The sequence below is a fragment of the Monoraphidium neglectum genome (genome assembly GCF_000611645.1).
Source record: "Monoraphidium neglectum strain SAG 48.87 unplaced genomic scaffold scaffold01504, whole genome shotgun sequence".
NCBI lineage: Eukaryota > Viridiplantae > Chlorophyta > Chlorophyceae > Sphaeropleales > Selenastraceae > Monoraphidium > Monoraphidium neglectum.
Genome location: NW_014012124.1, coordinates 3,501 through 14,490, shown reverse-complemented (window position 1 = coordinate 14,490; position 10,990 = coordinate 3,501). Strand labels below are relative to the sequence as shown.

The following is a 10,990-nucleotide window of genomic DNA, read 5'->3' as shown; positions in this document are numbered from 1 at the left end:
TGGGGGGGTGGGCGTGGCGTTTGTGAGTGGGGCGTGGCTGGGGGGCGCAGGGGGTGCAGAGCGGCGCAGGGGCAAGGGGTGCACAGTGGCATGGCGCAATGGACCAAGCACACCCACACAATGGGATGCAGAGACAAAGGTCCGCCAAGACAGGCTTCCTGGGTGCTCCCAGCGGCAAGCCTCACCGGCGCCGCCCACGAACAGCGCAGCGCAGAGCGCAAGCACCACCTGCGCAGCAGAGTAGCGGATTAAAACACTGCTCGGCATACTTGGCGCTTTTCGTGCGGCCTCACTACACGAGCGGGGTCTAATGCTGTCCCGGAGGCGCGTTGAGCCGACAGGGCAGGGAAAGCGCACCTTAGACGTCCTCATGTTGAAGCTTGTATGCAAAAGTGTGTATTACAACTATGAGGCGACAAACTTCTGGCCTGAGTGAAGCGTTAGAAACAGGAAAACGCAGAACACCCCCATCGTCGGCTGCCTTCGCCGTTCCGCCGGGTTACTTGTCACCCATCAGTAATTTCCGTGGTGACTCAATCGCGGACGCGTTTCGCGAATTTTGTGCGATTTGTTACATGTCCAGGGCTTTCCTCCATGCGCCCAGGAATGGCACAGGTCTGCGCCACCCCTGGCCGCTGGCAACTGGTGCCGACCAGGATGCCAGCACACTGCGGGACCCCAAAGCGTCGCTCTAAAATATACAGCTTGAATACATCAACCGTGCCACCTGCAGTGCTGAAAGCAATGCGCGCAGCCCTCGCATACGAATGATTGTGCTGCTTTTGCTCTGCGCAACAGCCACCAGCGTATGCGACAGTCGCTCGCGCGTGCCGTCGTGCACGCCGTGTGCGCACCAGCCCCTGGGCTGGGTCACAGCCAGCAACACACACAAACACACACACACACACACACACTCACATGCCAGACCTCGCACCGAAGCACCGGAGCGGGCGTGCACGAGCAGTGCCCCCGGCCCACGGCACTCGGCGCCCGCCACGCTTGTGCGCGCACCTCGCCGCCGCACGCCGCCCGCCGAGACCCGCCGTCAGCCGCCTGCAGCCCGCGGCCCGCGCGGCGCGTCAGTCTACGATGCGCCCCGTCGGCTGCCGCAGCATGGCGAGGTGCGCGATGTCCGCCACGGACAGGTGCATCTCCCTGCCGTGCAGGATGCTGCGGTTGTTGAGGATGAGGTCAACGGCCTCCTCCTTGGGGCAGCCCAGCTCGTAGCTGATGGCGCGCAGGCCCAGCGCAAGAGACTCAGAGTTGCGCTGCGGGGGTGGGGGGCGCGGGCAGCCGGCGGGGCAGTTAGCGGCGCGGGCGGCGAGCATTGCCGGGACGCAGTGGGGGCAGGCGCGGGCGGGGGGCAGGCTCCCGGGATGACATACCCTCTCGCTTGGTCCAGCTTGCCCCAAGGTGCTCTTCCACTGATGGAAGCTAAGCGGCCTGGTCCAGGCAAGCACAGCGCGCGTGCCTCTTCCAATCAGGCAATCGTGCGCACGCACACAACGCACCCCCCGCACCCCACCCCGCACCTTGGGCTCCAGCAGCAAGTTTGGCTGTATGGCTGCCATGCGCTTGGCCTGCTCGAGGGTGACGCCCACACCAGCTGCCACCTGCTCCACGCGCGACTGCGGAGTGAGGGGTGGCGATCGTGTTGTGCAGCATTAGTCGACGACCACCACGCGGCAGCAGCCAGCCCCTGTCGGCACGCGCTTGTCAAGACACAGCACTCAGGCACCTACCCTGCAGCACCACACAAGACTGCACCGATGCAGACGCACGCAAGCAAGCACGCGTGTAGGCAAACGCTGTCAAAAGCAGCGCTGCACGCCCGACACCACATACGGGGCATCCCTGCGAGTGTACCCGTGCCCCCCCAGACCTGGAGCTCGGCCTCATCAAGCTCCAGCAGTGCCTTCTTCTTGAACCCCAGGGCCTTGGCCTCTCCCAGGGTCACACCCAACACGCTGGATATGCGCTCCAGCTGGCCGCGCTCTGAGGGGCCGCGTGTGAACAGTAACGCGCTTGCGTCAGTGAGGACGGCTGCGCTTGCCTGTGGCCCATCAGCCGCATAAGACCCGCAGCACCGGCCTGCTCGATGGCATGCAAGAAAGCAGCAGCCTCTGCCCAGAGGCGCCAGCAGCTGCCACTGCTGCCGCAGACCGCCCACTGTGGTCACGACCCTACCCACTGTGGTCACGACCCTACTCACGGTCGTCAGCTGTGGCCCACGGCTGAGCCGCGAAGAGCTCCGCCACCTTCGCCACATCTAGCGTAGGCTGCTGCTGCTGCTTGCCATCGGGGACAGCCCTGGCCCGCAGCGCACGCTTCGGGGGCGCCAAGCCTGGGCATGGTGCTGTCGGACCGTGCGCATGCAGCGAAGCAGTGGTGGCGCTGCATTTTCATCCGTTTGCATGCACGGCATGACACCGCAAATAAGCAAACAAACAGCCTTGTCTCAATCATTGAAGCGCGTCGTGCTAAAGCTCACCTGCTTTGCTGTGATGACCGCGGGGAGAGCTGATCTGGTGGACCTGCGCGCCAGCGAGCGTTAGTCAGCACCAAAGCGGCTTTAGACGCACTCCAGAAAATTTGACTCCGGCCACGCACTCTCAGCGGGGCTCCCAAGACAGACGGGTGCATGTTTGTGGCCGTGAACAAGGATTTCCGAATAATGTGTTGAAAATGTCTCTGTTTTGTAAGAAGTATGTTTGATGTGTGTAGTGCAACACCCGCGCGTGCTTGTTCTCTAGTGTCGGCGCCTTGCCAACCAGCTGAACCACTGTACTTCCTGCACAGTCGCTTGCAGACCCGGGGAAGCGGGCAGATCTGCCGTTGAAAACACTTTTACAGTAGGTAGTATGAGTATACCGCAGCTGTCATCATGCACCATCCCATGGGGCACCTGCAGCACAGCAAGGGCAAGTTTGTCACTGGTGGTTTCCTTTGCAACGCTTGGCGGACCATCAACGCAGCAGCGAAATGCCTGTTTGTTACATTCCGACCTTACTGGCAGTAGGGATATGGCATGCAGGGTTCCTGTTTGGTGCACATTTGTGTGCCCCTAGGGATTGTACGACAAGCCACTTGACACTGCCAGCTGCACCTCGCATGCAGGCCTGGTGACGAGTGTGTCCAAGATGAGGTTGACCAGGTTGTCGGGCACCTGGCGCAGGTCTGCGGTGAACAGCAGCATTGGGGGAGTGCAAAGGCAAGGTGTTTAGGACAGAGGGAGGTGGTCAGCAACTTGTGTCTTTGTGTCAGCATGGTGCCTGCCTTGCCAGGGGGAGCGCTTGACGAACCAGCAGCACAGGCTTCCCAAGTGGCCGGCCAGGCAGGCAGGCAACGTGTCTCACCTGAGGGCCGTGGGACCTTGCAGGCCAAGTTGTCGATCTCACTACCAGCCAGGGGCCCCTGGGGAACGGGGACCACGGTGCCGTTGAACACGCCCAGGGTGTAGGGCGGGGGGTCCTGCACCACTCGGGCCAGGCGGCGCCTCAGGAAAGGCACCGTTGCAGGGCCCGCGGGGTGGGGCCGCGCCGCGGCCGTGGCCGCCACTATTACAGCTAGCAGCAGACAGGCGCTGAGGACGGCCCGCGTGGCTGGCATGTTGCTGGTGCTTGGGGTCCGCAGTGGCGCTGCAACCCCTGCCACGGGTGGGTTCGAGCTCACAAGCAAGGGCGGCCAGGCTGGTACGCACAGTTGGATGGAGCGGCACGGACTTTGAGCATCTCATGTGTTGTGAATCCTTGGCGTTCTCATGTGTTGTGAATCCTTGGCGTTGTTTGTTGTCACTGTCGACACCCGGCCCTGGATTTTGCGCGAATGAAACCGTTGCCCGAGGCTGTCGAAATTTGTCACTCGGTGCGATGACATAAGATTTGCGCGCCTTCAGTGCAATGTAATTTGGTACATCAACTAGGGAAACGCACTCAGCCAACAGATGGGAACCGCTTGGCGCGATGTTGGAATTTCGGCACACCCACTCTACCGTACGGTACTGGAACGCCCCTGCGGACAAAGTGCGACCACCAACGCGCCCCGAGGCTGTGGGCTGATCAGATTTGTTAAGGATGATCCTTCATCACACATCCTGTCCTGACTGACAGGTGCCTCACAAGTCAGAATTCAGATCTTGAGGTGCTGGTGCTGGCAGGCCACAAGCGCCCAGGGGCCCCTCACCCGCTAGGCTGAGCGGCGTTGAGCACCTGCACCTAGGCCTGCAGAGCGGGCAGCACTCGGACTGCGTTAGGCAGTAATCGCGCGCCCTCCCTCTTTTGGCTGATGATCGTTGCGTGCAAGCCGTCACGACCCCAGAGGGGCGTTCGTCGAAGTCGTCGGCGATGTGGCTGACTGGCTGCGGCTGGTAGCTTGTGAGAAAGGGAACATCCTCTAAATTACAATGCTGCAATTATCTTGGCGCTTTGAGATTGGCGTTTGGGTTACTGTACTGTGCAGGCTCAAATCACTTCAGGGGCAGCAGCCTGACAAGAGCAGCAACGCACAGCGAATCCTCTCACACATCAGCGGAAGAGGGCACTCGAACCAGCAAACTACCAAGAAGTGGGAGGGCACCTCTTTTTTTATGTCCCAGGTCCCAGCAATAGCGGCTGGCCCACCTCCTGGAGACCCGCGGCCGCCTGCTGCCGCGTTCACTCGTCTTTTCCTCGCAGTGCGACCTCCGCGGCCTGCGCGTCGCGCCGCCGCCGCTGCCAGCTGATGGCGGCGTGCGCCCAGCCGCCAGCAAACGCGAGGGCGCCGACCGTCGAGTGGGACAGGACGCGCCCGTTGAGGGCGTGCTCCACGGCGCGCCAGACAAAGGTGATGGTGAATGTGGCGGCCAAGACATACCTGCGAGCACGGAAGCGTGCCATGGATGCTTGGGTGGGGGGAGTGCCCAAGGGGCTTTGCAAAGCGCGGGGCAGCCGGGCCAGCACCAGTGCCCTCCTTGTCAAGCGGCTCCCCCTGTCCATGATTCAACACGCAGTCAGTCCTATGAGCGCCCTCCTAAATCTCCTTGCACCTGCACGCTGTCGCGGTCGCGCCCTGGCATGCCCCCGGCCGCGCCGCGAGCGCCCGCGCCGCCCCCACCGCCGTCCAGGTGCATCGCAGCGCGCCACACAGCCGCGCCAGCAGCGCTAGGGCAGCGTACGACAGCGTCATCAGCGCAGTGAGCGGCAGGGGCTGCGCGAGGAGGCGCTGGGGGAAGAGGCAGGCCAGCGCCGCCGCCGACGCAAAGTGCATCTGCGGGGGCGAGGGGGGGGGGTCGGGTGTACTGCGTGACGGGGCAGAGCCGGTGCCTGGTCAAGCCAGCCACATGTGCTGATGCCTGGGAGGGTTTCTTTGCAGGTAGTGGCAAGGGCGTGCGTGCAGGCCAGGCGCTGTCCTGCCGCACGCATTGCTGGCGAGACCATGTTACGCGTGCGGCTTGGTCCGTCGCGTGCCTCCACCAGCCTTGCTGGCCGAGCGCCTTGAAAGGCAGCCTTGCGCGCGACTCCCCACGACTGCAGTCCGCTGTGCTGCAAACCCAAACCCCTCGGAGTCCCGGCTAGGCTCCCAGTACAATGCACTGCGCACACGTCTGGGGGGCCCCCATATGCGCCCGCGAACGCCCTTGCGACCTAGACATGCCCTCACAGGGGGGTGAGGGCAATCTCATATCGTGATGTGCGCAGGCACGCGTGTGGCGTAGCGGCGCACCTGGTGCGCCGTGAAAAGCAGCGACAGCGCATGCTGCGCGTGCACCGGCGCCAACGACACCTTGTCACCCCGATGCCGCGGCGGCACCACCCGCGCATTGGCGGCGATGAAGTGGACCAGCAGCAAGAATGCTGACGTGGCGCCCGTGAAGCGCAGCCCGTAAACAATTGTCTGCTCCAGCCCGCCGATGGCATCTTTCAGTATCAACAAGTAGGGGGGCGCCGCCAGGCCCAGGGCCGCGACGGCCTGGCAGTAGAGAGTCAGAAGGTCGTTGTCGTTGTAAATCAAGAACCTGCCGGGAAGGTGGGGTGTTTGAGGTGCGGAAGGGTTGTGGCGTCGGGTTGGGGATAGGAGTGCCGGGACATGCGCACGGCCGGGCACGGCTGCAAGGACTCCAGACCCCAGCAATTGGGCCAAGGAAACAGGTCCCAGGTGGGATCTCACGTCGCCGGGTTGTAGCCCTGGCGCATCATGGCGACAGGCGGTCGCCGCAGCCGTCGGGGCGGTGAACAGGCTAGCAGAGTGGCCGAGCACGGCGCGCAGCTGTGCAGGGCGCCGGTCGAGCGAGAGGCGGGCACGCGGCACACACGTGTGTGATCTACCGCAATGCTAGGGTGTGCGCCTTCAGTAAAGCGGCATAACTCTGGGCAAGATGGGCCGCGACACTGCCGCTGGGCGGCGTGCTGCAGGGCGTCTGGTTGATGCCAAGAAGAAGCGGGTGCAGAGGAGAGGGCAGCACGCAGTCTCGATCACCTTTGTTTCTTCAACTAGTGCACTTGGTGGTTGTCCACTGCGCACAGTCGGCCTGTTCGGATGCCACGCCTTACTATACCGTATTATCACACCCGCGATCTGATTGCGTGCCACTGCCTTTGAATGTGTGGGCTTCAGTGAGCTTGCAAACTACTCTGATACGGTGACCATAGAAAACAAAGTCAGTTTTGCAACATGCGACGCAGGACGCTTGGATTAGTGCAGGTGCGCAGGGCTGGGGGATCTCGCTGCTCGGCGAGGTAGTCTTTAGCTGTTCTGAGGGTCGCTATTCATGTAGCCTGACACATGATTACCTTGACCTTTGCACGTCCCGTCAGGATGCGTTGTCGGCGGCCCGCAGCTCGCTGCTGCTGCATGACGCGCAACATGCGACGCAGCGCCTTGGCCAGCATCGCGGCTGCGCGCTGTCAGCGCTGTCATGCTACCACGGCCAAAGCAACGACGGCGACAGTACAGATGGCAACGGCAGCAGCGGCGACGCGCGCGCGGCAGAGGTAGCAGAGGTGCGGCGTATGAGGGCGGCCCGGCGCGCGGACGACGGCCACCCGCCGCTGCCAGAGGGCGCCGCGCGGCGCGCGATGCTGGACCCCCTGGGGCTGCTTATGGCGGCCACGAGCGTGCCCCTGGGCATCAGCTTGCGCCTGGACAGCCAGCGCGCAGCAGCCGCACTCGGCGACGCTGAGGACGCGCCCGCAGCGGCGCATCAACAGCAGCAGCACGCACAGCAGCCGCGTCCGCAGCAGCTTCAGGGCCGCCGCCGGCGAGCGCCGCGCAGCAGCGGGACCGCGGCGGCGGCCCCGGGCGCCGCGGCGCCGTCGGTGGACGAGGCGGTGGCGGCGGCGGCGCGCCTGGCGTCGGACCCGACGCGTGCACTGGAGCAGCTGGAGCAGCTGATCGCAGCGGCGGGGCCGGCGGGGGGCGGCGGGGATGGCGGCCCGGTGGAGGGCGGGGACAGCTGGGGCACGACGACGCAGTCCGCTGCCGACATCGCGCGGCGCATCGCGGAGTCAAACAGAGGTGCGGGCCCGGGCCGTCAGGCTGCGGTCGCGCCATGGAGGGGTGTGGGGCGGCTCAGCAGCTGTGTGCCCCACGCACCCTCTCCAGGTGCCCAACACCGGTTGTCCTGAGTTTTCTGGCCAAACTGTCATTCCTTGCCACCTCCTCCCAGCGGCCGATGAGGCGGCCGGCGGCGGCGGCAGCGGGGGGGATGGCGGCGGCGGCGGCGGCGGCGGTGGCGAGGAGGATGACGAGGATGAGGAGGCGGCGGCGGGTGCGACGGTGAGCCCCGAGCAGGTGGGGCGCGACCTGCGTGAGCTGGACGAGGTCTTTGCGATACTGGCACAGGTAGGGGGGGGGGGTTGAGGGCGGTTGAGGGCGGTTGAGGGCGGTTGACAGCTGGCGGGGCGGTGGATGTGTTGTTGCAGTCTTGGCTGCTTCCAAGCGGCTGCTGGGGTGCGCGCAGGCTGAAAGCAGCAGTGGTTGTTGTGCTCTGCGAGGGGCTTCGGTGCAAGGGGCGCCGTCTTGATGCGGCACCCGCCTGCATGCGACTGCTGGGTAGCTTTCAGCGGCGGGCGGCCCCTTGATCCACCCTGCCTCCTGCGCCAGCCGAATGCTCAACCTCCTGCCGTGCCGGAAGGCCCAAGCCCGGTCCTATCCTCTCCCCAAACACACACATACACATGCGCGCGCATCCCAGTCCGCCCGTCCACACACCGCAGGCGTCGGCTCTCGCTGTTGCACCGCCCCCACCGCGCCCCTGAATTGTGTTGTGTTCGTATCACGTTGCTTCATGACCCCCACAAACCCGGCCCACCCCTTCTCGCAGGTCCCCTGGCTGGACGACGGCGCCGTGGACGAGCGCGAGCTGCGGGGCGTCGTGGCGGTGGGGCTGCTGGGCACCCTGGAGGAGGTCGGCTGGGACCTGCGCGGCGGCCTCGCGGCCATATGGGGCGGCCAGCGCGACGGCGACGCGCTCGCCGCGTCGGCCGCCGACCCCAAGCAGGCGTCGGCGCTGGCGGCCGTGCTGTACCACACCAAGCGGCTGGAAGAGCAGTACGGGCCGCCGCCGCCCGCGTCCGTGGAGCTGGCGGTCAAGGCGGCGCAGGCGGGGGCGGAGCCGACGATGGTGCAGCAGCGCGAGCAGCGGCGGTGCAGCAGCAGCGGTCAGACGACGCCAAGGGGCGGCGTGGGCCGTGAGGGGCTGGGCAGCGGCGCGCTGGGGCGTGGTGATGAATATTGACGCGAGTGTCCAGCCCCAGTGCTGACCTGCCAACGCTGGTCCTTGGGGTGATGGCTGCCTGCTGCCAGCGTAGACCCTCCGAGTGTATGCTATCCTCTTCTTGCCACCGGTGCATGTTTACTCGTTGCGTTGGCACTCGTGAAATCAGGCGACTGGAAGCGGGAAGCATGTAACATTGAACTTGGCTCAACTTTTGGAGTAATGAGTCTAGAGAGACTGGGATATTTCAAGCCGCTAAAGGCAGCGCGTGCGCATGGGCGCCGCCAAATGTACAAGCTGAGGGCGCGGAAAGGGTGCGGAGCGCCTTGGCTCTCCAGCCGGCCTCCCTCGCAGCCGCAACACATCTGAGCCAGCAGCACTGGGGACGGCAGCTAGCCAGCCGCATCAGCCGCGCAGCAGAGTGCCGATTGTTGCCACCTGGCTGCCGAGTCATGTTCAGCCGCCGCGCCGGGCTGCGTACGCCAAGGCTGTGTTGCTCGGCTCCGCCCGCCGCCCGTGGTGGGGGTGCGGGCCATGAGGACGCCGCGTCACTTGCCCTTCCTCTCCACGCCGTACGCCTTGACCTCCTCATCGTTGGGCAGCACGCCCAGCAACCGCGCTGCATTAGAGAGCAGGGCAGAAACCGCAGGAGTCATGGCGCCGGGCCCCTGGCTCGGCCAGGCTCAGCAAGGCGTCCACAGCACAGCGCAACGCAGGGCCGCTCTGATAGCAAGGGAACGGGCGCCTTCCCACCAGGCTGGCACCACCAACAGGTAGCAAGCAGCCGCGCGACCCGGCGGCACCCGGCATTGCATGAACTTGCCTGCCACGAGCTGAGTTGTGTGCGCCACCGCCGCAGTCCCAAACATGAACACGCCAAACCAGGCCGACTGCCGTGGCAGGTGGTACTTGTGGCCTGGATGGAGCCGCGTCGGTTGACAGCGGGGCACGGGGCCTAAGGTCCGGCCTGCGGCTTGAAGACCCGCCGCATCCATGACCCCAGAGGCTCGCAACCGCTGCAGCGGTGCATGTTATCACTTTGCGAGCCCCCGACAACAAAATACAATTCAACGCCCGTTGATAGGCAGCCAAGCACGGAAGGTCTGAGTCAGCCCCTGTACCCAACTGGCACCCGCTGCTGCTGCGCTGCCCTCACCGATGATGTAGCCCCACGGCGCCCCAATTGCGACAGCCGCGCCCAGCAGCTTATAATCCTCTGTCCGATAGGATGAGACTGCAAGGGGGGTGGGAAGACATGCGTCTATGGCAGCTGCCTTGAGACACAGCCGCGCAGGCAATCGCGGCGCCAGCAGCAGCGGCAGCAGCACCACCAGCGCTGCTGCAGCGGCACTCACAGATCTGCGACCAGCTGGGGTCCTCTGTGATGACTGGGTACTTGCGCTCGTCTAGCACCACCGCCGAGGGAGGCGTGATTTGACGCAGCCCGTCTGTCATGGCTGTGCCCTGCTGCTGCCTGCCCGAGCCCTCGGCCGGTGAATGGCTCAGATCACCACTGCAGCCCTGTTCGTCGAGACAATCACACTAAACTGACAGTGACTGACTTGTTCAACTCGCTGCCGCACGCGCTCCCTGGTTGAGTGAGCACAGACGAAGTTGAGCGGCCCGTACATTAATTTATTGCTGGACTACCACACTGTGCTCCGAGCGCTGGGGACATAATCTTAATTCAAGTAGTGCTGTCTCTTAGTCGTCCGCCTGTCGCTATGCGGCACCTCACGCATAGCCCCAGCCAAGGCGCTCGCTTGCGGGGTGCTGTGGTGCCCAACCCCGCCAATCCCGCAGCAATGGCGGCACGACAGCTGCGCCAGCCCGCTGCAACCATGCGCAGGCGCACAGCAGTGGTCCATGCGAGTGTGGTCTGGCGCCAGATGGTAAGCCTCCTAGCTGCAGCATATGCGCGGTGAAACCAGTGGTGCCGACCGCGCAACACATGGTGTGAAGTGCATCCACAGCGGTGTGCACACCCTGCAGGCCAGCACAGCGCATATGTCTGTCAGGGCGGCACCCCTGAAGCGCTCTCAGTGATGGCCAGCGACCGCTCGTCCCCGCCCGCAGGAGCAGACAGGCGCATGGGTCGCGCACGCGCGCGCAGGGCGTCGCCCTACCGCCATCATCCACTTCCTTGGCGGCGCCTTTGCTGGCGCTGCGCCCCAGGTGCGGGGCGAGCCGCTGTTCCGGCCGGCGATCCGGCAGCCCCCGCCGCTCATGGCGCTCCTCCCAGCCACTGCGCTCGCATCAGCGGCCCCCTGCAGAGTAGCTGCAGAGTAGCTGCACTGG

At 64.8% G+C, this 10,990-nt stretch overlaps 4 protein-coding genes across 4 annotated transcripts in view; 2 read left to right on the top strand and 2 right to left on the bottom strand.

The window, feature by feature from the left end:
- Window positions 1-1,079: 1,079 nt before the first annotated feature.
- Window positions 1,080-3,609, bottom strand: MNEG_8104 (hypothetical protein; the record flags this gene model as incomplete). The annotated part of the gene is made up of 7 exons (XM_014043427.1): window positions 1,080-1,268; window positions 1,533-1,628; window positions 1,883-1,995; window positions 2,213-2,344; window positions 2,492-2,534; window positions 3,107-3,177; window positions 3,357-3,609. 7 exons carry the CDS (start codon window positions 3,607-3,609, stop codon window positions 1,080-1,082), a joined length of 897 nt encoding a protein of 298 aa, XP_013898881.1.
- Window positions 3,610-6,648: 3,039 nt separating this feature from the next.
- On the top strand, window positions 6,649-8,713 carry MNEG_8103 (hypothetical protein; the record flags this gene model as incomplete). Its single annotated transcript, XM_014043426.1, has 4 exons — window positions 6,649-6,678; window positions 6,792-7,491; window positions 7,643-7,818; window positions 8,300-8,713. The coding sequence occupies 4 exons, from the start codon at window positions 6,649-6,651 to the stop codon at window positions 8,711-8,713; spliced, it is 1,320 nt and encodes a 439-aa protein (XP_013898880.1).
- A 527-nt stretch (window positions 8,714-9,240) lies between these two features.
- Window positions 9,241-10,147, bottom strand: MNEG_8102 (hypothetical protein; the record flags this gene model as incomplete). Its single annotated transcript, XM_014043425.1, has 3 exons — window positions 9,241-9,311; window positions 9,849-9,926; window positions 10,048-10,147. The coding sequence occupies 3 exons, from the start codon at window positions 10,145-10,147 to the stop codon at window positions 9,241-9,243; spliced, it is 249 nt and encodes an 82-aa protein (XP_013898879.1).
- A 350-nt stretch (window positions 10,148-10,497) lies between these two features.
- Window positions 10,498-10,990, top strand: part of MNEG_8101 (hypothetical protein) — a gene marked incomplete at both ends in the record, with an annotated part of 3,001 nt that continues 2,508 nt past the window's right edge. The window contains one exon of the mRNA XM_014043424.1: window positions 10,498-10,584. Coding sequence (XP_013898878.1) covers window positions 10,498-10,584 — 87 coding nt within the window. The remainder of the gene's footprint in view (window positions 10,585-10,990) is intronic.